The 26,358-nt window shown below is 33.1% G+C and overlaps 1 protein-coding gene across 1 annotated transcript in view; it reads right to left on the reverse strand.

Moving 5' to 3' along the window:
- Positions 1 to 1,821: 1,821 nt before the first annotated feature.
- Shal (Potassium voltage-gated channel protein Shal) overlaps positions 1,822 to 26,358 on the reverse strand; it is a 126,323-nt gene continuing 101,786 nt past the window's right edge. The window contains exon 4 of the mRNA XM_072546896.1: positions 1,822 to 5,495. Within this exon, the coding sequence (XP_072402997.1) occupies positions 5,271 to 5,495 (225 nt within the window). The 3' untranslated portion in view covers positions 1,822 to 5,270. The remainder of the gene's footprint in view (positions 5,496 to 26,358) is intronic.

Here is a 26,358-nt window from a genome sequence, read left to right on the forward strand (position 1 = left end):
ATTGATAATTTCTTCTGCAATTGCAGTTATTGTAAAAGAAGCATCAGAAAAAAATTTCCAGTGTTATTCGCCGAATTCGAATTAACTTTCATAGAGAACAAGATTTTGTAGTTTTAGCCAAATCTCTATTAGGCAACTCGTATTGCTGTTCATATGCGATTCAAACCATACTATTCTAATATATCATCATTATCATTATCAACCCGTTTTAAGTCCACTGCAAGCCATAGGCCTCCCCCCTGTTTGTATCCAGAGTACACGGTCTAGTGCAGTATGGATCGAATTTTTTGTCAACTTTCACAGATCATTTTGCCATCGTTTCAGTGATCTTACTGTTTCGTTTATTTGTTCTTGGTCTCCATTCGGGTAAATAGAGTGTCCACCTTTTATCCTTTATCCTTACCACGTGGCAGCACATCTCCATTTCAGTTTACAAGCTCTCTCCACAACATCAGTAACTCTGGTTCTGCTTCGTAGGTCTTCGTTTCTGATCTTGTCTTTTCGTATTACTCCTATCATTGAACTGTCCCTCTTTCTTTGTGCTGTTTTTAGTTTTAAAGCATAGTTTTTATGTTAGGGACAGTGTTTCTGCACCTTAGGTTATAACTGGCAGAACACACTGATCGAAGACTTTCTACTTCAAATTAATTGGTGTGTTGCCATCTTTAAATACGTCTGTATGCTGTCCATCCAAGTACTATTATTCTTGATACCTCACCTATTTGGTTGTCCTTGCCTATTCTAATTTTGTGTCCAAGGTATATGTATTTATCAACAAGTTCTGCGTCGTTTTTCTGAATTTTTAAAGTGTTACTGGGTACGAGGTTTGTCATGTATTTTGTTTTGGGGATATTTATTTTTAAACCGATTCCTCTGCAGGCTCTTTCCAGTTCTTCTAACATAGTGTTGCTTTCGCCTAGGCTATCTTCTATCAAAAATATATTATTAGCATAACTCAGGTGGTGTAGTCCGTTTATGATCCCAATGAGGGGTTTTAGAAGCACGTTCTAGGGAAGTTATAAAAGCTTTGGTGACAGTATGTCACCCTGTGTGACACTTTGTTGAATTTTTATTTCGTTACCGTTTTCTTGTAACTTTATTACGTTTGTCGCATGTCTATAAATATATGTCTAGTTTTTTATCGAATGTCGTTGTTAATATTCTTGTGAATAGTTTATACATATGGCTTAAGAGGCTTTTTGTGTGGCAGAATCGTTACTGCAGTATTCAATTTAGACGGTATCGGCTTTTCTCGTAAGCATAAATTAAAAAGTTCCTGTATTTTGAGGATCAGAGTCTAGCCCCCGTTCTTGAGGAATTCGATTACTAGTGCATCATCTCATGGTGATTTATTGTCCTTCATCTTATCCATTGCTTGTCTGATTCACTAAGTGTTATGTCTGGCATTGGTTCAGAACCTTAATTTAATATTGTTTTTCAGTAGCCTTTTTTCTACTCTTTTGTCTACTACTGCATAAATATACTAATACGTATTTTTGAATATGTAACTTTTCACATTTGACTAGAATGATTCTAAAACTGTTTTTTGTGACATTTCTATATAGGGGACGTCATAATGAAACATTATATTTGACAAATCGTAAAATATAACGTATCTCTAATTAAAATTCTGGTTTATTATCATTAAATATAGTAGATGAACAGAATAAAAATAAAGTAAATGATTAAAACTTATTTACAGTACTAATAACATTCATAAACTACTTCAGGTATACGGCGCACATTAAAACAGAATATATTATTTATTTATTTTAATAAAACACATTTTTATTTTATATAACGCTAATATAAATACTTTAAGGTATTCCACGTAACCATTACAATTTTTTAAGGATAATTTCGAAATAATTACATGTCTGTGTTATCGTTAATTCTAGCCAAATGGAATGAACTCTTAGTTTACGCAACGTAATATGCTAAGATTGTCTTTGGCTAAAAGCCCATCTAAAATTTTCTAGCACATCCAATACTCTAGAATTTCTATACAAATACAAGTTTTACCATCGATGTATTCCAAACAATGGTTTAAGTAATATTGGTACTTTAGTTTCAGTGTTAATCTCTAATTAATATCACTTTTAATTTGATTGATTTAGTTTAATTGCGTTTATTAAATAAAGTCAAGCAAGTAGGACAATTTCCAGGCTGAAATAAATTTTTTGATAGAAGTAGGAGAGGAATACTACAGAAGACCTGGTGGGTGACGCTTAGGCAAGATATGTCTGTGAAGGAGATTGATATTGGTATAACTCAAAATAGAAACTTTTGGAGTAATGGAAATAGTGAAAACAACTCCGCGCATACACGCAATACAGGAAAGGAACTAACTGGAAAATATCTGTTCTCATAAAGTATTGTATCAATGTCTTTGCTTTTATAACCATACAGTGTATGTTTGCGTGGGTGTGTGTGTGTTGTGTGTACGGGTTGGGATGTTAAAACCAATTAATCTATCTGTTATTTTCAGTAACCGTTGCTACAACGTGGTCACAGAGCTGTCACTTTAAGCTATTTCAATATTTTTTAAGGGAGGCCAAGTTTTTCAGTCAAATGAAAGAGAAATATTTCAGGAAGTTTTATATTTTAATAACACAATATAAATATTAATTTTACAAACAGAAGTTTGGATTTAAAACCATTAAACACATTTCTGTCCAATTAAGGGACAAGAAGTTTTAGACAATAGGCGAGAAAACGAACACCTACCAATTTTCAGCAGTAAGATGAATCGCTGTGAAACTTTTTGCATTCGATTCGGGAAAGTGTCAGAAAAGTTTGTGAATAAAATTCATGGGGGCAAAGTGATAAGAAAAATGAATTTCCAAAGTGCATAGAAAATGAAACATTTGCAACTAAGAAAATGTCGAGAGGAATTTAATTTTGTTTTTCGGGGTTTTTCGAGGTCGCTGAACACGAGTATGATAATGACGATGGTCCTTGAGCTACCTGGTGCTCAGGGTGGGCCTCGTCTCTTGGAGTATGTTAATTTCATTCGAAATCAATTAAAAGTCATTACTTGGAGGTTTTAAAGGTCGCTGAATACGAATATTATAACGACGATGATCCTCGAGCTACCTGGTGCCCAGTGTGAACCTCGTCTTTTAATTCTAAAGTTTTGTTATTTATATTCAAAATAAGCCAAAAGTTATTACTCCGGGGTTTTTGGGGTTGCTGAACACAAGTATTACGATGGCGGTTATCTCCAAGGTATCTATTACCCTGTGTGGACATCATCTCCTAAAGTTTTTTTGTTAATTTGTTATTTAAGATATTTATGAAAGTGTGATATCAAATAAAGAGTTAAAATATAAGTTCTTAAATTTAAATACAAAAATTGTTATTAATTAGTATATATCAGATAATTGATTTTCTTCATAGTTTTCCATATTTGTGAAATTTTCACCCAGCACAATTTTTACGTGCCAAATTGCATATATATATATATATATATATATATATATATATATATATATATATATATGCCAATCGAATGCAAAAAGTTGCACAGCGATTCATCTTCCTGGGTAAAATTGGTAGGTTTAGTGCTTTTTAGTGTGTCATTTTCTAGCCTACAAAGAAATAATTAAGGTAGGTATAGATGAAGAAAATATTCGTATAGTGATTTAAAAATGAAAAAATAGATAAAGGAGGACCATCTACACGAGGTTCTAAAAAAACGACACCAGACTAGGTTAATGCAGTTCAGAACGAAGTGGCGACCTAGGATCATTAGTTAACGCAGCAGGCTAGAGGGTGATGATGATTAAGCAATACCATCATTTAATCTAACACGAAGTCGTATAGGTATCCTTCATTGGGGGATTATCCAAAAGATGAATCGGCAAACATTACAATAAACTAGAAATCTACCATCAAGCAACAAGCTTTGGAAAAACCTAAAAAAGCAATAATTATTTATCAAATTGACTTACAGAACTTGTTCTGACTAATTCTCTCCATTGTAGTGAAAGCTCTTTTTAATGTCTTTTAATAGTGTTTAGTATAAAAAGATGTTTGTTAAGGTTAATTGATTTATTGATAAATGGTAGCTGCTGTTATAGTGTCGACAAATAACGTCCAACAAAACAAAAAATATCCAGCAAAAAGTGGCTTTGAAAATCATTTAAAAGGGCACATCATTTATTCTTTTATAAAGAAATTATTTATGAATTGTATAACTCAGTAGAAAAGAATGCCATTACATCTTTTCGAACTATGTTATTTGTTTTAATAATCTTTCCACACAAAATGTTCAGAAATTAAAAGAATATCATTGGTAAATGAATTATAAGATCCGGTGGTGTGAGGCCGTCGAGAAAATTATATCTTTGGTCTTTTTCTTCAAGTTTCATATTTTATCGAAGCATGATGGCTATGCAAATATTACGACTTTTTCTGCTATTTTCATAGCAAGTCTAAATAATGATATATTCGTTTTTTATACCATTGTCTGAGTTTTTGATGCCACCCTCCTGTAAAAACCGCGTTTAACTTGAATCTTTCTTTGTATGATCAGATGTAAAAGTCTTTTTATTATATCGACCAGTTTTGTTGTTTGATGCTATCTCTCTAAGGACCTTCTCATTTTTGACTCTGTTTATCCAGCTTATCTTCCGTAGTTATCTATGTATCCACATCTAGAAGGTTCCAAACATTTAAACATAGCCTCACGTTACTTCTACCTATCTACTCTATATAGCAGTAATAGAAAGAGATAACAACGTTTCATTCTACATCTTGGTCGGTTTTTAATGATACAAAAAGAAACAATAAAAAGTTGTATTTAAGTTAACACCTTAAAACACACTATCTGGTGCTTCAACTGGAAGTAAACAATAGAGAAAAATTTTAATTGTTTTAGGACTTCAATGTGAATGAATGGGGTTAGACAAATTTTGTGATTTAAGCATGTCTGTTCCAAACTTACCTTGATTAATAAATTATTCATATTTTTATAACCTTTTCATGGACAAAATGATAAATCCTAAAGTAACCAAAACAGTTATTTTCGTAGTTTAATATATTAGGTCGTAGAGTGCTTTACCGATTTGACTGTCAATATAATTCGTAAAAACCATAGTTCATACAGTTTTGTTAAACTAAATATGTATTTTATCTTCTAAAGGAAGTACGGAATGAACAAAACCAGAAACAAGCTCATCATAAAATCTCCGTAATGCGTTCAAAATCTAGACCTTAGGCCGACAACATAATAATACTATTTAGTAAAATAAAAAATGTGATATGTCTTAAAAAGACGCTTCTACTAAATAAGTTCCATCTAAGCCACTTCCCGTCTGATTGGTCTGAGCTGCTGATGCAGCAGGCATGTATTTTCCACAGGTCTGTTGGTACCTTCTCGGGCAGCAGCGACCACAGCATGACTGGAGTAACCCCATCGATACAGCCGAATGGGCCGGACTTGCCATTGGCGATGGAGAGCCCGGTCGTTTAGGATGGCCGTTATATGGTACCTACAAAAAATTTACAATTATAATTTGTGTTTATGTGTGCATATTAAATATATATATATAATATATGTATATATATATATATATAATATATAATACATATACATATATATATATATATATATATATATATATATATATATATATATATATATATATATACCATGCGGTTCATATGTATGGAATAAATTCATTTTTGGCGTTATTATGTACTATCTGAAAAAAATCTGAAACAGGTCGATTTTTATTCTTAAATTGACAATTTACAGTATGAAAATATTATCCCCTTCCATCACCCCCTTTGAATTATAAGCATCCCCTCAAAAATTTTAAATAACAAAGGGGGGCGTGTGACAACTTATTAGAAAGGGATTTTAGTGCTCTGTTCAGAAATATAAAGTTTTTTAAGTTTGGTGCAATCGTAACTGAGTAAACTGATTTTTAAGATGTAAAATTTTGATAATGTCTATCACAAAACTTTAGATTGAATGAAGATAATAATGTCACATATTATTTAGAATGAATTTTCCAATGCAGTTTTCAATTAAATTAAATGTTCAAAATAACCACCATTCACTTCTTGACAATCGCCGAGGCGATTTTGGAATTCTCGCACAACATTTTATACGACCTCGGGGGTTATTTTGTTAATTTCTTACGTTATCCTAACTTTTAAATCAGCAATACTGTTTGGTCTATTAAAATATACTTTATATTTTAAATAATCCCATAAAAACTAATCGAGAGGAGTCAAATCAGGGATCTAGCCGGCCATTCGATGGTTCCACGTTTTCCAATCCACCTATTGGGAAAAACCTCGTTTAAATAATTTCTAATTATACGTGCAAAATGCATAAGAGCTCTGTCTTGTTGGTTAAAAATAGATTGATCTATCTCATTTGGTTGATTTACATCAGGAAAAAATCTTCGTAATGTAGGCACTAAACAGTTAATCAAAAAATCTAGATAAACCTCACCATCAACTGTGCCCTCAAAAAAATAAGAACCAATAATTTTATTGTTACTGATACCAGCCCAAATGTTAATTTTTTAGGATATTGCGTGAGTCTCATACACCCAGTGGGACTTTTCTCTGAGTTTTTTAACCGTTTAGTTTATGTGAAACGTCGCTTCATCAGAAAAAAACTATTTTGTTTATGAACTGCAAATCTGCGTTCAATCTGCCCATCATTATTTCATAGAATTCTTGCCTTCTATCGGGATCATCTTCATTTAACTCCTGAACTAACTGAACTTATAAGGGTGGCATTTTTCTTTATGCAAAACTCTCAAAATAACTCTCAAAACTCTCAAATTTACTTACATCAATGACGACGGCCAGTTTTCGAGTTATCTTATGCGGATTTTCCCCAATCTCTACAAGTACTCTAAAACTTTTTTTCATCATTAAATTGAACATTTCTACATTGTTTTTCAACATTTCTTAGATGTCCAGTATAACGAAACTTCTATTCAACTTTTTTATCTGTAGACTGCGAAACTTTTTACCAAGGTCATCATCATCATATAACGGGGGTCCTACGGCGATTGCCGCTTCCCGCATTTCAGTCTCCATCTTTTCCTATCTCTCCAATCTCCCTCTTCTAAGCCTCTAGATTGCATTGTTTTTGTAATTTCTCTTCTCCAGGAATTTGGTGGTCTTCCCCTTTTCCTTCTTTCTGGCGGAACATACATTAAGGCTTTCTTTCTTTTACCAAGGTATTTATTATTAAACATTTCACAAACCTTCTTTCGAGTTCTTGTTTTATTACCAAAACGAATCATACTTAAAATGTCTATAAAATGTCTAAATGACAGCAGCCTACTAGATTCATATCAATTGTTTATTTGGCTTTTTGACTAATATTTTATTATCTGCAAAGTTTTTTCCCTAATGTTTAGCAGAACAGATACGAAAATACCTGATTATTTCTAAAGTATATTTTAATATACCAGGCAATATTGCTGATTTAAAAGTTAGGATAACGGAAGAAACTAACAAAATAACCCCCGGGTGATACAAAATGTTGTACGAGAATGCCAAAATCGCCTCGGTTATTGTCAAGAAGTGAATAATGGTTGTCAAGTTGAACATTTAATTTAATCGTAAAAATCAATTTTCTCAGTTATGATGGCACAAAATTCAAAAAACTTTATATTGATGAACAGAGGACTAAAATCCCTTTCTAACAAGGTGCTACACGACCCCCTTTGTTATTTACAATTTTCGAGGGGGTGCTTATAATTCAAAGTGGGTGCTGGAAGGGAATAATATTTTTATACTGTAAATTGTCAATTTAAGAATAAAAATCGACCTGTTTCAGGTTTTTTTCAGATAGTACATAATAACGCTAAAATTGAATTTATTCCAGATATATGAACCTCGTGGTATAATGTTCCGAAAGATTTCCGCGGTTAGTACAATTAAACCTAGAGCTAAGATTAATACTATTACAAGAATTAATATGAAACTCAACAGTCTTCCGGGTTAAAGCCCGTCGATTATCATTGCGCTGAGCTTTTGACATTCTCTTTGATGTCTTCTTCAAGGCTTCCGATGTCTCAGTCTCCCTAGCCCCAGACACTACTACACTGATCAAGAACCAAAATGCATTACTGTTCTTAGTACTGTTTAGAGTTAGTAGACTAGAGGTAAAGTTACGTAGACACACTGTATATATTTTAAATCTTAATTTATAAAAACGTGTGTCTGTTGGGATTTATACAGACATACATAACTGGTATATAACATTGCTCCCTCCTCGTTTTACCACAATTTTTTAAATTTTTTCATTTTTTGATAAATACGGCTGTGTCGAATTTTTGAAAAAAAAATGGCTTACTTCGTTCAAAAAGGCTGTAAGGCAGCTTTAAAAAATGCGCGTAAGAATACCAGCATTTTAAATAAAAAAAGGTACAAGTGTACAAGTAAACTACACTTAGTGCAAAATAATCAACTCAAAATTATATTGTAAAATACGTCTTCTGTTTCAATCTAAAAAGTGTAAATTTAAAAATATTTAGTGTACAGTCATTAACTTCATTATTGAGTTTTAAAAAAGTTTTATTTTTGGGTGAATCGGGGGACGTATTACAAATAAAGAATGCAACACGTAGAGAGGGGGTCAGAATTTGACTCGTTGAAATCGACACACATCGACTTGTTTCGGTTAACATCGTACGAATCAATTTCCATAGCGACCCACTAATACATTAGTCGCAGGTGCATTACAAATGGATACCACATCCTTCAAAGAAGCTGAAGCTGTAGCATTATTGGGGAAAGTCCTGAGCCAGAGGGACATGATAAATCTACTAAATTTAAGCCAATTAGCTGTGTCCCGAGTGTATCGTCAGTACTAAGATACTGGCGATTATGTCCGCCAACAAGGAGGAGGCCGTAAACGAATAACAACACTGACTCGTGCTAATCTCAAAGAAAAGCTTAGAGAGATCGAGGTGTGGTTATCAGCATTTGGAAAGTCAGAAAAAGACTGAAGGCAGCCAACCTAATACCGAAAAGAGCAGCTACGGATCCAAATCTAACTGCAGCATGGAAAAGCAACGGCGATTAGAATTTGCTCGCGAGCATCCGGATTGGGACGACTATCAATGGAGTCAGGTATTATTCTCCGACGAAAGTAGACCTGCCTCCACGGTAACGAGAGCAGTCGTCGAGTCTATAGAAGGTTCTTGTATGTTTTTAATTAGAAAAGTTATCCGATTGCGAATTGCGAAAACGATTGAAAAGTGTAATTAGGAGTAGGGGTGGTAATATCAAATATTGAAAAATAAATAAACTTTTTTTGTAATGGATCATCTCTCTGTTCATAACGTCTTTCATGCGTTGGTTCCAATGATAAATATTTAGGAAACTCTGTTCGCATTGCATATTGTTTTTATAATGCGTCCACCAAATAAAGTGTAACAGGATTTAATTAAGCATCCAGAAATCACACCTAAGTAGCCCAATTCAGTTTAAAAATTTAAAATCCTTTTAATAATAATAATCATTGCTTATTGCTCAATGCGATTGTTTGTTTGTGACATTAAAAATATCGGTGTAACTAGAACATGCTTACCGAGACGCTGACCTAGTGAAATTTGCATTGTATTCAAAAGCTTATTTAATATTGTGTACAAATTATATTAGTAAAACATGAATGCATAAACAAACACACGTGAGTTAAATACCTGGAAAATAACGGGAGTAGATCAAGAATTAAGAGTTAACAGTCGAAGCTAGTGTTGTCATCCGCCAACTGGGTACTCTCTCTATTATTGTACTTAGAGAACCAATAAAGTAATTATGAGTATCCAGTGAGTTCGAGTTAATCAACCCCATGCAGGGGGTAAACTATCCCTAGAGTTCCATTATATGGAACTCCTGATGGAAGCAATCTAATAAACATGATTATCCAACATTATTATATGGCGATCCTAGACCAGTCGGAAATGGAGCAGATATAAAATTGGAGGAAAGACGTCTAAGGACGATTTACAGGAGAATCGAGTTGTAAACAGTAATTTCATCGTAAAGAACAAAGATGTAAAACCAGATATGAGCTGAAAGTACTGCTATACATAATCACGGCAGTTCTAATATTGAAGTTGGTTTGGTCAGTATGGAAGGCGCACAGGAGGAATTTGAAAAGGGACATCCATCGAGACATAGTAGAAAGATCAACGGCAAATCTAGACGTAAGTCTGTATTATCTGTTTTTATGATAATTCCTGGCACGATTTATTGCACATTTTTAATAAGACTATATGACCTCTATTTTTATATGTATATTTACCTCAAGATATTCATGTTATTGACATGCTTTTAATCTATTTATTTCATTATTATTAATAATGTATTTTATTATTATCATTAGCTTTGACTATTTTATTACTATTAGTCTATTATTGACAATTTTTAACAAGTACAATAGGTTTTATCATATTTATATAATTTTTAAAAGTTTTATAAGTTTTGAAGCAAAGCAAAAGGGTCGTGAAGAAAGATGTACCTAAAGCTAAAGAAGTTAAAGAAGAAGTGACGACACAATTAGTCGAATTATACAATAAATTCATAAATTTAATAAGGAAAAATTGGGAGACATCAACGGACAAACAAAGAGAGACGTGTAAAAAATATTTTGGCAGAATCAGGAAAGTGACAAGGATTAAGAAGACGAAACAAGCGACATAGAGCAAGAGATAAGTGTGGCTCTTACAATCAACGAATTTTTCAATATCGCAAGCAAGGTGTTGCCCAGCGTGTTTGATGAAAGCGCGGGTAATCTGCAGTCATTTTTAGATGCAGAACTCCTTGAGAAAATAGCGATAAGACACGAGGAAACGGCGATAACGTTAATAAAAACAAGATTAACCAATATGGCTAGAAACCTTATAACTACAGTGGATACAATCCCAAGAATAGCAGCAGCACTGAAGAGAGAACTGAGAGGCGACAGTCCGAAGACGGTAATAGCTAAATTGGCGAAGAAAAGACAAGTACATAAAGATGCAGCGGTCTATGCATTTGAAGTTGAAGAATTAGTAGAACAGCTAAAAGTTGCATACATAGCGGAAGGAATGCCATTGGAACTAACGAAAAAATATACAACAGAAACTGTAGTTGCAACAATGAAACGCAACGTCAACACAGAAAAAGCTAAATTAATATTGGAAGCATGTAACTTCACAACCACGCACAAAGTAATGTCCAAATTTTTATCGATCGACGCGACAGAAGATAGCACAGAAGGAAGAGTGTTAAATTATGAAGCTAAGAGAGGACAGCACCAGTATCACAACACATATGACAAGGGGAGAAGACCTACCTTTGAACAACAGAACGATATATTCGAACTAAGGCACGACATACTAACATGGAACAACTTCTACGAACAAAAACTGAGAGTGAAAGACCAAACCCCAGTATACATTAAGAATTATAGGACACCGCATACACCAGCAGAAGAGTTAAACGAGTTAAACCAACAAGTACAGAAATGTAAAGACCAAGAAATTGTAGAACCATCTACATCAGAATAGGAATAGCCCGGTAGTTCTCGTACCCAAAATGGCTAAAAATGGAAATAAAGCATGGAGATTATGCATAGATTTTAGATAACTGAACAAAAAAATATTCACAGACAAATTCCCATTACCAAAAATAGATTCAATACTCGATCAACTAGAGAGAGCAAAATGGTTTTCAGTTACAGACCTAATGTCAAGTTTTCACCAAATACCATTAGAAAAATCATCGAGGAAATACACATCATTTAGCACGGAGAACGGATCATTTCAATTCACCAGATTACCTTTCGAATTAAAGGTAAGCCAGAATAGCTTTTCAAGAATGATATCAATAGCTTTTTCAGGTTTAACCCCGGACAAGCATTTCTTTACATGGACGATATAGTAGTAATAGGAATATCAGAAAAGCATCATTTTTTTTTTTTTTTATTTTTATGGCTTCGCCATTTACATGATCTTTTAATCTCATTAGGTACAGTAAAAAGTTTTTGAGTTATTTGCAATCGAATAGACTAAAATAGATAAATTTACAACATTTAACAAAAAGAAGGACCATCAGGACATTATAATATATAACATACACAGGAGAACTAGGCCACGGTAAATAGGATTAAACATATAAAGGAGAGAAAACAAAGGTAAAAAGTAAAAACCAATTTTTTTTTTTTACTAAAGAAAAATATTACATTTGGTCAAAAAATCGATTATGCAATCGTAAATTAATCTATTTTGAGTCGCTAGGGCAGATAAAACGTTAAACGGAGATTTACCGGTAATACGAACTATATTATTATATAATAAGGTGGATTCCAAATTATATTTGGCACAACCAAAAATTACATGATCTAGGTCACCTTCTACTCCACATTCCACAAGCATGTCCAAATTTAAGCCTAGATATGGTTGTTATATAACGCCTAGGGACATTATAAGTTCTGTGCCAATGTGCAACAGGGACAGTTGTGTGTAAAGAAGTGTATCTATTTGGGTTGGTAAAACAAAACTTAGACCATAGGTCACTCCATTTATATTTTAAAACTGCCTTGCGTGAAGCAACCAAATCAGAAATACTAGCATCATTTAGATAACCTAAAAAAGACATTTGAGACATGTCGACAGTTCAACCTAAAACTTAACCCAGGAAAATGTCAATTTTTTAGAAGTCACATATTTAGGACATGATCTTTCTCAGGAAGGAGTATCACCAGATACAGCAAAATATGCAACGATTGAACAATATCCGACACCTAAGACAGCAGAAGAGACAAAAAGATTTGTAGCATTTTGTAACTACTATAGACGTTTTATTCAAAATTTTGCTGAAATATGCATACCACTAAACAGATTATCGAGGACGGAGTAGAATTTTTTTGGTCAAAGGAAAATCATTCGATAAGCTCAAGTCATCTCTTATGAAACCACCAATCTTAAAATATCCGGATTTCAGTAAACAATTCATTGTGACAACATACGCATCCAACGACAGTTGTTTAGCAATTTTAAGTCAAAACTATAATGGAATAGACCTACCGATAGCATACGCATCAAGAAGTTTTAGTAAAGTAGAACGTAATAAACCTAGTAATTGAATTGCTAGTAAAGAATTACTAGCAATTCATTGGAGAATTAACCATTTCAAATTTTATTTATATGGAGCACCAACATTTTTGGTAAAAACGGATTATAAACCCTTAACACACCTATTTTCAATGAAGGAACCTACCTCAAAACTTACGAGGATCAGATTAGATATAGAGGAATACGACTTTGAAATAAAATATATAACAGGGAAAAATAATTACGCGGACAGTCTTTGGAGAATAATATGGCATCAACTAAAGGACTTATACATAGACAACACGCATATACTAGCTGTAACCTGAGCTCAATCAAGAAGAAAAATGGAAGAAACAAGACACAATGATACAGAAAGTAAACCTACATTACAGCTTGAAGTCCACAAGCAACCAGTAAGAAGAGAACTAAATAATTTTGAGGCGCATAGACTACCAATTTTGTCTTTTGGAGTAGACCGAATCTTACTAAGACTGAGCATTCGGATCAAAAACAAAATCAAGTACAGCAAGAGCATGGCCACAGGATTTAATCACTTTGATTTAAGTCAAATGTTTGACATTTGAAAGGAACAGCTTGATTGGCTGGCGGTAGAGGATGCAGTACATAAAGTAAAGATATTATTTTTAAATTGTACACAATTGATGAATTTATAAAAGAAGGAAACAAATTATTGAAAAATATAGAAATATACATATGCGAAGTACCAGTAACGATAGATGACGATAAAGAAAAACGTAGGATAATGAAGGAATATCATAACCACCTGATGCTTGGGGGTCATGTAGGAAATAATAGGCTAATAAAGAAACTGAAGGCAAGATTCAAATGGAGGAACATGGAAAACGACGTAAGAAATTACATTAAGCAATGTCATAAATGTCAAATTAACAAACCGAAAAGACTACATGTCGAGGAATTCGCAATATCGGACACTTCTTCAAAACCATGGGACATAGTATACATAGACACGATAGATCCATTCCCTAGAAGTAATGAAGGCAATAGATACTGTATCACAATGCTGTGTGAGCTGACGAAATACACAGTGAGTATACCAGTGTGCAACAAAGAAGCCGAGACAATATCTCGCGGAATTTTCGATCATTTTATACCAACATACGGACTCATAAAACAAATCAGAACAGACCAAGGCACAGAGTACAAAAATGAAGTAATGCACGAACTAACTAAAAATCCTAAAGATAGAGCACAACTTCCCAACGGCGTACCACCCACAATCGATTGGAAGTTGTGAGAAACTACATAGAACATTAAACAAGTACGTGAGATCATTCATAGATGAAGACAGAGAAAATTGGGACATGTGTTACAGAATGTTCACATACTGCTACAACACAACCCCTAACGCGTATCATGGATATACACCGTTCGAATTGCTGTATGGCAGGAAAGTAAACGTACCTGAAGACCTTACACGAGACGTTCAACCATGGTACAACATAGATACCTACTACAATGAGTTATAAACCACAATTCTTGTAGCTAAAACCTTCTCATTAAAGCACAAAAAGGAGCGACAGGAAAGAAATAAGTACTTTCATTTAATGGTGATTGAATGCTTCTAATTTTATTATTTTCTCTCTTATAATTTTGCAAAAAATTGTTAATTTTTCAATTAGTAGGTGAGCAATGATACTCTTGAAACCAAAGCCGTGGACTGATGTTTCAATTCTCGCAATTTTCTTAGATAAAATACCTGGGCTTACGTTATAAATGACTGTTAGATGACTCCAAATGCCGCTTTAGTTTATTAGCAAGCATACTTTCAGCTGTCAAATTTTGTGACATACAACACATTGAGGAAGTTCTACATCCCCTTTAGTAATGAAGGTAAATCCAAAATTCAAATATTGCTCTTTATATTTTCCATATTTCTTTCGTTTACCTAAAGTTACATTAATGCTCTCGATACACTCTTCACTTTGTTTTCTATTTTTTTTAACTCATAAAAGAAAACTTCTAAAAATCAGTCAGTTTTTACTTAAATTGTTAATAAATAAAAATATACCAAAATACTTGGATAAATTTACATAAATTCATCCAATTGTTTTGGTACACTATTATTTTTTACACTATCCACATACATTGTTAGACAGTAGTTACAGTGACTGTCAAAAACTCATTAAGTACTTTTTTTTCTAAACATGAAGGGAATGTAGCTAAGTTAAGAATTTATTATATAAAGTGCTAACGGGATAATAAGACGAGTATGAACACTTTACGCAGGAAAACCAATAGTAATCGCAACATTCGCCATTCGAACTCTTCGAAAGACGATAGGATTGATAAAGAATATTCCCAAAAAAATAGAATTCGCAATTTTAAAATTAGATATAGATAACCATAGACTCATGTAGAGTATGTTTTTAAACCGTTCAAAATAATTTCTCGGTGAATAAGCCATAAACAACTAGATCATAGCAAATAGTCGTGACGTTCTCATCGCTGCGTCTCTTGCGTATTTTTATGTAACCTCTAAATTTATAATAAAATATATATTTAGAATAATTCCGTAGTAGCAAATAGTTTTAGCATAAAGTGTTATAAAAAATATTTTAAATATATTTGAAGGATTAAGATCTATTCGGAACTGTATACGCGAAGTGGAAGTTAAATAAAAGCATTCGCATTTAATTCTAAATCTAGATCTAAATTCATTATATACGGGGTGCTGCTACATTAGATCGACAATTTCTGCCTTACAGTGATACCTGAATTTTATAGGGATACGTAATTTGCTTCTTTATTGAGATATAATGACTTACAATTTGCTGCAAAAGTACAATACTACACTATATTTTCGAACTTGATGTCAACAGTTTCAAGATAAACAATATACCTGTACAAAAAGACTTCATAGAATTCAGGTGTAGTTATATTACAGAAACATAAGATCATGTAAAAGAAGCTATTACAGAATACAACATCTGAAGTACTCGGAGAGATAGAAGATACTAATAATAAGCACCACCCGCCGCCACAACAATCGAGGTTCACCACCGCTGAAAAAATTCAAGATGCATCTTTCATCCATGAACGTTAAGGTTCACAATTAAATATTATGTTTATACGGCATTAAATCCAATGAAAATTACATTGTTGATAACGTGTGACATTTCGGTTCCCACTGACTGTTGATCTACTTGGCCTCGATCTTGTACGCAATAGAATTCTTTTGATTGGCAAAAAATCTAAGACTGGTGTTTTTACCCTCGTAATATAAATTTCTAATTTTTTTTGAGTGTTTTATTGTTTTACTTGTTTGTATAATGTGTTTTTAACATAGAATATGTTTGTGTTTTGTGTGTTGCATATGTATTGTGTGTAATTGTAGATTATGTCTGCGACTTCCTTTAATCCGCTATTGTTGGTATGTTCTTGGTGCTGACTTCTTCTTTAGTATTGGCAACCAAAGCCTGGTACATTCTGCTGATAAATTTACTAAACACTTTTTGTCATTAAGTAAGATGAAAACTGCTTCTTTGATTTTTCTTATCTGTTTCTTTCATGATTATTGATCACTTTTCCATTGTACTCGGACTCGTTATCCAAGGCATGTTAGCATAACTGAGATTTTTTGAAGTCTCTGTTCTTGATGTATGTTTCATGCTCGTTTATCCCCACACTTGTAGACCTTGCTGTTTTTCCCACATGGAAATTGTTGCATTCACAGGTTATGTACTTTATAGACAGATTAATCTTGTGTATTATTGGGTTTGGTTTCTAGAATATATCTCAGTGTGTTACATAATAAACCTAATATTTATACATGTAGAACAATAGTGTAGCCCGAATTGAAAATAAATGCGAGCGTCTTCTTTCGTCGGAATAAAATATTATTCTTCCTCTTGCTACTTTAATATTCATTCTCCATTTGTGCCTCCTATTAACCGATGGTGATTAACTCTTTTTACATCCTTTATTTATTGTAATCTGTTTCTACAAATAAAAAAAACAATAATCAATAAGTTTATCAAGCAGTTAACACAGGCGAAGCCCATCTAGAGACAAAAATCCTTGTGACCCACTATCCAACAAAAAAATTCTAAACCTTTGCTTGGGGATATTAGCCTTAGATACCATAATTCCTCTTACGATAGCCAAGTCGATGAGATCAGGTATTTTATTTCTATCTCTAGGCCAATAGGTTGGTTGTCCAGTAGAAATTGGAGGCAAATTATTGTCGTTTAAACTTTTAATAAGTTCTTTTCCGCGTGATGTTATCAATCTTAAACCCCATCTTGTATGTTTTGCATTAAAGTCACCTGCTGCAGTGAAGTGATGACCAAGATGACCACATTGAAATAGCTAGAGAAATGTTCATCTTTAATTATTTTACCAGGGAGGCAATACGCATCTGCCATCGTTATCTATTTCTTACTAAGTTCTGCAGATATCGAAGTTGCCTGAATGTTGATTTCACATACTTTATTTATTTCATGTTTTTTGTTACTTATAATGATTAACGCAGTTCCACCATGACATTTTCCCATTGGATGTGGTGTGACATAATTGCAGAAATCTTCTTCTTCTTCTTCTCTTGGCATCATAACCCTGGATGGGTCTTTGCCTGTCTGGCTATGTCCTTCCATTCAGATCTCTCTTGTGCCCTTCTTCTCCATTGTCTTATGTTCATTGTTTTCAGGTCGTCTTCCACGTCATCCAACCATCTCGTTCTGGGCCTTCCTTTTTTCTCCTTCCTATGGGCTTCCATTGTAACATTTTCTTTGTTGTTTTTGCATCGTTTTGTCTCTGAACATGTCCCAGCCATGACAGTCTTTGACTTTTCACAAATCTTACAATGTCATAACCTTCATTTAACTCATTAACCTCGTCGTTTCTCCTGATTCTCCATGTGCCATCTTCCTCTTGTACCGGGCCATATACTTTCCTCAGTATTTTTCTCTCGAATGTTCTGAGTTGGGCTTCATCTTTTTTCGTCATTACCCAAGTTTCACATCCATAGGTTACTACGGGTCTAATCAGTGTTCTGTAGATAGTCATTTTGGTTCTTTTGTCTAATAATTTCGATGTCATCAATCTTTTATTAGCATAGTATGTACGATTCCCGTTGGAAATACGTGCATTAATTTCGCTACTTACGGAGTTCTTCTGATTGATTTCTGTGCCGAGATATGTAAAGGCATCCACTCTTTCGATAGTATAGTTGTCTACTGTGATATTATTTTCATTGTCAGTTATTCTTTTGACTGTCATATACTTCGTTTTTGCGTCGTTTATTTTGAGACCTCTTTTTCTTGCTTCAGGATCAATTTGTTTGAACACTTCCATTAGTCGTGGCTTATTCCTACTAATGATGGCTACATCGTCTGCATATGCAGTAATTTGTACTGATTTGGTGATTATATGGCCGGTTATATTGGTTTTTCTGATGACTGCCTCAAGAACTAGGTTGAATAGCATGGTTGATAGGGCATCTCCCTGTCTTACTCCCATGTTGATGTTAAACAGGGGAGTCAGTTCTCCATCTACTCTGACTGCGGCTTTTGAACCCTGCAACGTCATTTTTATGAGGCTGATGTATTTCTTAGGTATACCTAGATTACAAAGGTCTTCCAGCATTCTGTCTCTTTTTACACTATCAAAAGCTTGTTTAAAGTCTATATACATATTATATAGGTCTATGTCGTATTCATAAGCTTTTTCTTGTATCGTTCTTAGTATGAATATGTTATCTGTAGTGGCTCTATTTGGTCTGAATCCATTTTGATAATCACCAATTATATTTTCGGAGTATTATAATAATCTATTGTAGATTATACCAGAAAGAATTTTGTATATTACATTTAGCAATGTAATTGGCCTATAATTCTGGTATTCCCTCTTATCTCCTTTTTTATATATTGGCTGTATGAGGCCAACTGTCCATTCCTCTGGCATTTGCTCCTTCATCCATATTAATGTTATTAGGTAATGGATTCTTTCCCAGAGTTCGGATCCTCCATGCTCTAATAATTCTGCCGAAATTCCGTCCGTTCCTGGTGCTTTATTGTTTTTTAGTTTATTTGTTTATTTGTTTATTGCAGTAATCTGGCATACTAACATGGCTCTTATTTGTCATATGAGCTTCAGAGACCATCATAATATCAAGGTTAAGGTATTTAATATGGTGGCTTAAGTTAAAATATGTTTAAGAACATTTTCACATGGATTTTCTATTCTGATTGATTAAAAACATTAAGGCTCAAAATAGCGACTAAGGCAAGTTGACCTGACTTAAAAAAAGACCAGAGTGCAACCTCGATGACAGCGACTATACTGTTAATTAAGTTAAAACATCCCATGAAACGTGCATTTTTACAAAAATATTTTTAAAACGTACCAGAAAAAAGGACACTTTACACTGTAGTATTCCGATAGCAACGCCACAGATAATTGTCTGAGGAATGGAGTTGCAATAGTGCTTGATAATAGAATTGCGATGTCTGTTATAGATTACATACCCATTTCAAATAGAGTAATAATAGTGAAGTTAGCAGGTCAGCATATTAATGTTCATCTATTAATCTAAGTTTACGCACCCACAGCTGATAAACCTGAAACTGAAGTTTTAGATTTCTACAAAAACATAAATGAAGCATTTAAGGTTACAAAGAAAAGCAATATAAACATCATAATGGGCGATTTTAATGCTCGGTAAGGGTAGATATGGTGAGGCGGTAGGTAGTTTCAGTCTGGGTAATAAAAATGAGTAAGGGGAGTTACTAATCGAATTTTGTGAAGAACATTATTTCGTCATATCCAATACGTGGTATCAGTTCCCACCAAGAAGATTGTATATATGCGAGCACCAGGGGATCGTCCAAGTCAAATATGAAATCAAATTGATTACATCTTGATAAACAAATTATTCCGTAACTATATAAAAAAAGTGGCCGCACCCTGGTGCGAACATTTCGTCTGACCATAACCCGCTAACCGCGAAAGTAAGGCTTTGATTGGCAAAGGTTAAAAAATAATCTAACAAAAACTACATAATCACGAGATAATTAATGAGAGATAAAGAGCTTATATCTACATACAGTAAGCACATCAACAAAAACTGAAGAAATGTACACAGGAATTGCATAGAGGAAACCTTTGATAAAATAAAAATGGCCGCAGAAATACAAGGAAATCTAATGTACGATAAAGGCAAGAATTAAAACCGCAAAGAAAAGCTGGATGAAAGAACGTTGTGAAGAATTGGAATCACTACTTTGAACTACATGAAAAGGTTAAAGAAATTTCTAGTGTATACAAGAAAAACATAAGACTCACTTGAAGAATGATCAAGGAGACTACGGACATACTCAGGAAGAACTAGCTGAAATATGGACAGACCATGGTTTGTCCCTCTTTACGGATAATAGACCAAATATGTTAACTATTAACTGACCCCGAAAAATTTATCCGGTCCTTTATTATTTGTGCCAAGATGGAGTACGCTATAAAAGTAGCAAAACTGAGCAAGGCCCCTAGACCTGATGGCATATGTAACAATGTTGCGGTAAAAAGCGGTAAAATGCAAAATCACATACTGATCAGTTAATTAACCATTTTCTTAAATTATTGGGTTCAAGAGTAGACTCGGTACATGTGAAGTAGCTTTCTGCTTGAATCAACGAAATTATAAACGCATTATGAATGCATTACTCGATTATGGAAAAGCGTTTGACACCATACAACACGATGCAATGATAAAATACTACACAACGCTAACATTGACGAGAAAGATATAAGTTATCCAGAATCTCTATTTGAACCAAAAGCACGACTGAGGCTGAACAAATCAATGAACACAGGAGAATTCGAAATTTTAAGTCCGGCAGAGGTTTATTTTGTCTCCTATGCTGTTCAATCTCTATATGGAGATTGTTTTTGCAGAGGTACTTGAAGGCTCTGAGTGTGCTATAAAGCTCAACGGGTACCCAATAAATAACATTCGTTACGCCGACTACACCGCGATAATCACATATAAAGGAAATATGCAGTTGATGCTAAATAAAATAAATACCGTAGGAAAAACATATAACTTATATTATAAGATAAATGCAGGAAAAACTAAATGCATGACAATAAGAAAAAAACGCACTTTTAAGAGTACAACTGCAAGTAGATAATGCTCCAATCATGCAAGTGAAAACATCAAATACTTGGGAATGATGATAAATGACCAATGGAGTTCTCAACAAGAAATAAAATGCCGTGTCGAACAAAAAAGATGAGCTTTTATTAAATTTTCATCTGCTACTATGTAACTGCAATCTTTCCTTCAATCTCCGCTTCAGGATGGTGTAATGCTATGTATGATCCATATTATTAAACTGCATGGAGGCATGGAAATTAAAAATAGTTCCATTAATAAGTTGGAGACTTTCGAAATATTCGAAGAATATTCTTTTGCGAAGAATGTTCAGCAGTTTATGGACAGATAGGGTGTGTGTGTGTGTGTGTGTGTGTTTTGTTTTATGGCACTGGAACTAAGCCAATTAGCCAAAGATAGGGTGAGAAACGTCTTAAGAAGGACTAATACTGAGAGAGAGTTTAACTTGATCAAGGTACAAGAAATTGGATACCTGGGTCATATCCTGAGAGGAAAAAATCCTTTGGACAATATATTATTCATATGCTTATTGGTGTTATAATAGGATATAACGTGTACTTGAAAATGACCGATTGTATCGAAAATATTTACTATAAATCCGATATAAGTCAAATTCGTTATCACTCCTAACGTGTAGGTACACTATTTAAAATGTATCCCCAGCAATCTTATTGTTATCATTTCAAAGCAGTAAAGTTGTTTTTCACTTTATTTATTCTCGACTTAATGGCCCTGCTGCAAAAAAATACATGTACATGTAAAACAAATAAAAGCACAGCATATTTTAAAAACGAATAAAAGTGGCTCATCTCTGATGTCGAGTTGCAAAAGCATAAACTGGTAAAGTAAGTTTAATTTTATATCCCGGTTTTATGACTCTAAACGCAAATTCAGATAGCAAAATGTAAAACAGGTCAGCCAAAACAAAAGTTTTATTTATATCATTTGAAGATTTATAGCAATTTACACTTCTTTACATATTTTTGTCTTCAGTAGGAACAAAAATTTAAATATATATTATGTATATATATATATATATATATATATATATATATATGTAATAATATATATATATATATATATATATATATATATATATATATATATATATATATATATATATATATATATATATATATATATATATATGTATATACTTATTTGCTGACGAGGCCAAGCTTCGCTGTGGCTTGGCGTCTAGGGACAAAGGGCCGATTGAGGTCCATGAGATTTTACAACTATTTTTATGTATTTTGACAAACTAAATCCGAATCTTCAACATGTTAATCCGAAATTTTGGACAGGAATTTGTTACTAACAATTTAATTGTTTAAATATTTATAACTAACACATAGATAACCTTTTTCAAATCATCTTTTGTTAAAATCATTAACCAAAATATAACCTTAGATTACCGAATAAAACAATCCGATGAGCTGGAATTAGCAGTACAAAAGCTAACGGCTGTAAAACAAAACGCTGCTTTAGGTAAGAAATCTAAGAATTTTCCCGTGTCATTCGTTGATACTGGTATCCAACAACTGCTTTTGATAAAGTTGGTGATAGCAATATGTAATAGATAAAATATTGAAAAGATTAAACGTCATTTTTTTACTTATAAACAAAATATAAACAATGTAAGATTGCTATTTTATTTTAAAGGTGACCACTAAAGGTGAAGATCGGTCAACTATATAAAAAAGTGACACAATTTTACCGAACAAGCACAGAAAATCCTTTAAAATGAGGGTTTGTAAAGTTATTTTTGTTAATTTGTTTCTTAATTATTGCAAAAATAACTTCAAAAGTTGATTTTTTAAAATTTATTAATAACTTTTCTAAGAATGCACAAAATAAATTTATTTTGCTCGGAAATAAGAAACATGTCACAAATATTCAGTTTTAAAAATTTCAAGAAGTTTCACTTAATAGTTAATGCAAAATTGCAATTGTTTATTCCAAAATGCTTTTATCTACAACGTTATTATGCGTAAACTATTGGGTCTACATAAATTCTGAAAGCACCAGATTGAAGAAAAAGGATGATTTTATCAAATTAAGTTATTTAATGATTAAAAAGTTTGTGCAATATCGTAAAATAGGTTTGCATAAGTACTGTGATATTAAGCTTATAAACTATTAAAATAATAAACGCAATAACATATAGGAAGTTATTTTTTTCGTATTCGTTATATTGGCATTTTTACACGAATGCCAAAAAAAAACATAATCTCCTACCACCCCTAAAACCCGGGTTAACGCTTTTTTTCACAAATTTACCGGGGCTTTGTTTATAAGCAATGAGCACTTTAAAAAGAACCATTGGAAACAGAAGTTCAAGTTTATAAAAAAAAAATTAAAACGATTCCTTTAAAAATGAGCCGTATATGATTCGCCAAAGATAAAGGGTTTAAAAGCAAAGCAATTTTACGATTTTGAATTCATAAATTCAACTCTATAAAAGTCGCAATATATCCGGTTGTAATAAACGAAAATTTGTGAATTGTTTATTTAACCAAGTAATTAGTTTAAACAATATAAAATAAATATTTATTTGACAACATTTTACTTTTCTCCGTAGAAAAGGGTATGAAATAATAAGCAACTTAAAACATTATGTATTATAGTTACTAACAATAAATTTTACAAAAATTATTTTTTATTTGAAAATCAATTCGATATTTGTTAATTTTTCTTGAATTAGGCTTATAATTTTTGTAACTAGATTTTCTCAAAAACAGTGCAAATATATTTTACCCAAATTAATTGTTATAAGCTTTGTATAACTAAAAATTAAAATAATGGAATTAATCTGTATATATAATTAAAATATTACAATTTACATTGTTAACTTTAGTATTCTTATTTATAATTGTATAAAGTTTATAACAATTAATTTGTTTAAAATATATTTGTAATGTTTTTCAGCCAAGAAACTGTAATTGTAAAATAATAAGCATAATTCAATAAAAATTAACAAGTGTAGATTTGATTTTCAAATAAAAATTACAGTTTCTTGGCTGAAAAACATTACAAATATATTTTAAACAAATTAATTGTTATAAACTTTATACAATTATAAATAAGAATACTAAAGTTAACAATGTAAATTGTAATATTTTAATTATATATACAGATTAATTCCATTATTTTAATTTTTAGTTATACAAAGCTTATAACAATTAATTTGGGTAAAATATATTTGCACTGTTTTTGAGAAAATGTAGTTACAAAAATTATAAGCATAATTCAAGAAAAATTAACAAATATCGAATTGATTTTCAAATAAAAAATAATTTTTGTAAAATTTATTGTTAAAAGATATTATTTATAAGTATAATACATAAATATTTAAACTACTGTCGTCTCGGGGGAGAAGGAATTCTAATATTGTCTCTTTCCCCGTACACTCTGCAAAGGGGCTTCGTGTGTAGCATATGAAGTATCCCTTGCTTTTATCCATATTTAGGTTAGGACTATCGATCTATAATTAGCTAGCCTTGGCTAAAGACTGCTTAATTTCTTATTTGATAAAAATAAAAAAACACTAAAGCAGAACAAAACAGCCACAAAGTCTACAGGTGGTAAAATGGGGTAGAGTCCCGACAGGAGGCCCCCTAGAGTGCTCGATATTGTAGGAGGGGCCCTGAAGGACTGTCCCTTGGCTTCACTCACTTCATTGTCGCGTTGTTCTGTTTCTGATTGGTTTATTTTTCTTTGGTGTGTTTCTGTTTATCCTATTTTAGGTGTCTTCACCTCTTCAGGACATTGTTTGTTTTGTTGGGTGTCGGTTCTGGATCGCTGTGTTATGTCTCACTGGTGGTTTGCATCGGTGGATGTTATTCCTGTTGAGGAGGTAGATGTCCAGGATGGTCAAACAAGAAAGGGTTTAAGCTAAAATGGTTCTTTTAAAAAATTTTTAGTATATCAATTAATTAGTGATATTGATGACTGAGTATACATGTATAATGAGATATAGAATGTAATGAGACGCGGTGAGGGAAGCTGTGGCTGTTACCTCCCTAGAGATAGGTATAATTGTGCAATGGCATTGGGAACCCACAGAAAACCGGTCCCTCCCTGTCCGTAGCAAATAATTAATTACGTTATTAAAGTGGAGTTGCCTCCAGGATGTCCACGTATTCATCAGGAAGTTTGTTGCTGGCTAATGTCAGCAATTAGTAGAAAGGAAGGGGAGTTTTCTTTTGGGATCTCTGATGAATACATTGCCAAAGGATGAACAGGTAGTTTTGATGATGTTTTGGGCTCTGAAATTTTGGCCTCTAATGGTTTTAATCTTATAACTCCTGCTCAGAGAGAAGAGCTTCTCATTTATGGGCTGGATGTTCGATAGTTAATGTATGAGGGCAGAAGGGTAGTCGTGTCGTTTAGTTTAATTTACACAGGATTCTTCTTTCCAATCTCTGCAGTTGTTGTATAAGGTCGCGACTGAACATGGCATATATATTAGCTCTATGTTCAATCACGGGCCTGATGTATATTTTGTATGTGTGTATGAGTGTACGTGAATGTGTCCGTCCAAATCTACCACATAGAGCGTTGAGTAGAGCAACCCTTCTCCTTCTATCTTGTGTTTTATTTGGGTTAGGTGTTACTCTCCATCGCCCGCACCATCTGTCGATCTGGTCAATGTTATTTTTAGCAAACCTACAGAGGACATCTGCATCTCGGGATTTTGTGTCGTCTGCGTTAAATAAAGTAAATGTGGTTGTGTTACGTGGATTTGGAAAGTGTATAGTGTGTATACTATTGGTGTCAACACGGAACCTTGTGATACTCATGCTGTAGGAGTAAATAAGGCAGAAACATGCTTATGATGTCTAACGAATGGAAACGGCAAGCCGATATTCAGTAGTTTCTTTACCATTCCAGCATGCCAGACTTGATTAAAGGCTTTTTGAATATCGAGAAAAATGCCTAATAATAGTTTGTGGGCGTTTAGACGTGAAATATGTGTGACGATTTCTGTCAACGCCGTTGTTGGGAATGACCCTTTCTAAAGCCGAATTGAACTTAGGGATGATGTTGTGTTCTGTGGTAAAGTCCACGAGTCTTTCCTTAAGGATCCGCTTGAAGACTTTAGACAAGACATTTAGTAGAGAGATT

The sequence above is a fragment of the Diabrotica undecimpunctata genome, chromosome 10, assembly GCF_040954645.1.
Source record: "Diabrotica undecimpunctata isolate CICGRU chromosome 10, icDiaUnde3, whole genome shotgun sequence".
Lineage (NCBI taxonomy): Eukaryota > Metazoa > Arthropoda > Insecta > Coleoptera > Chrysomelidae > Diabrotica > Diabrotica undecimpunctata.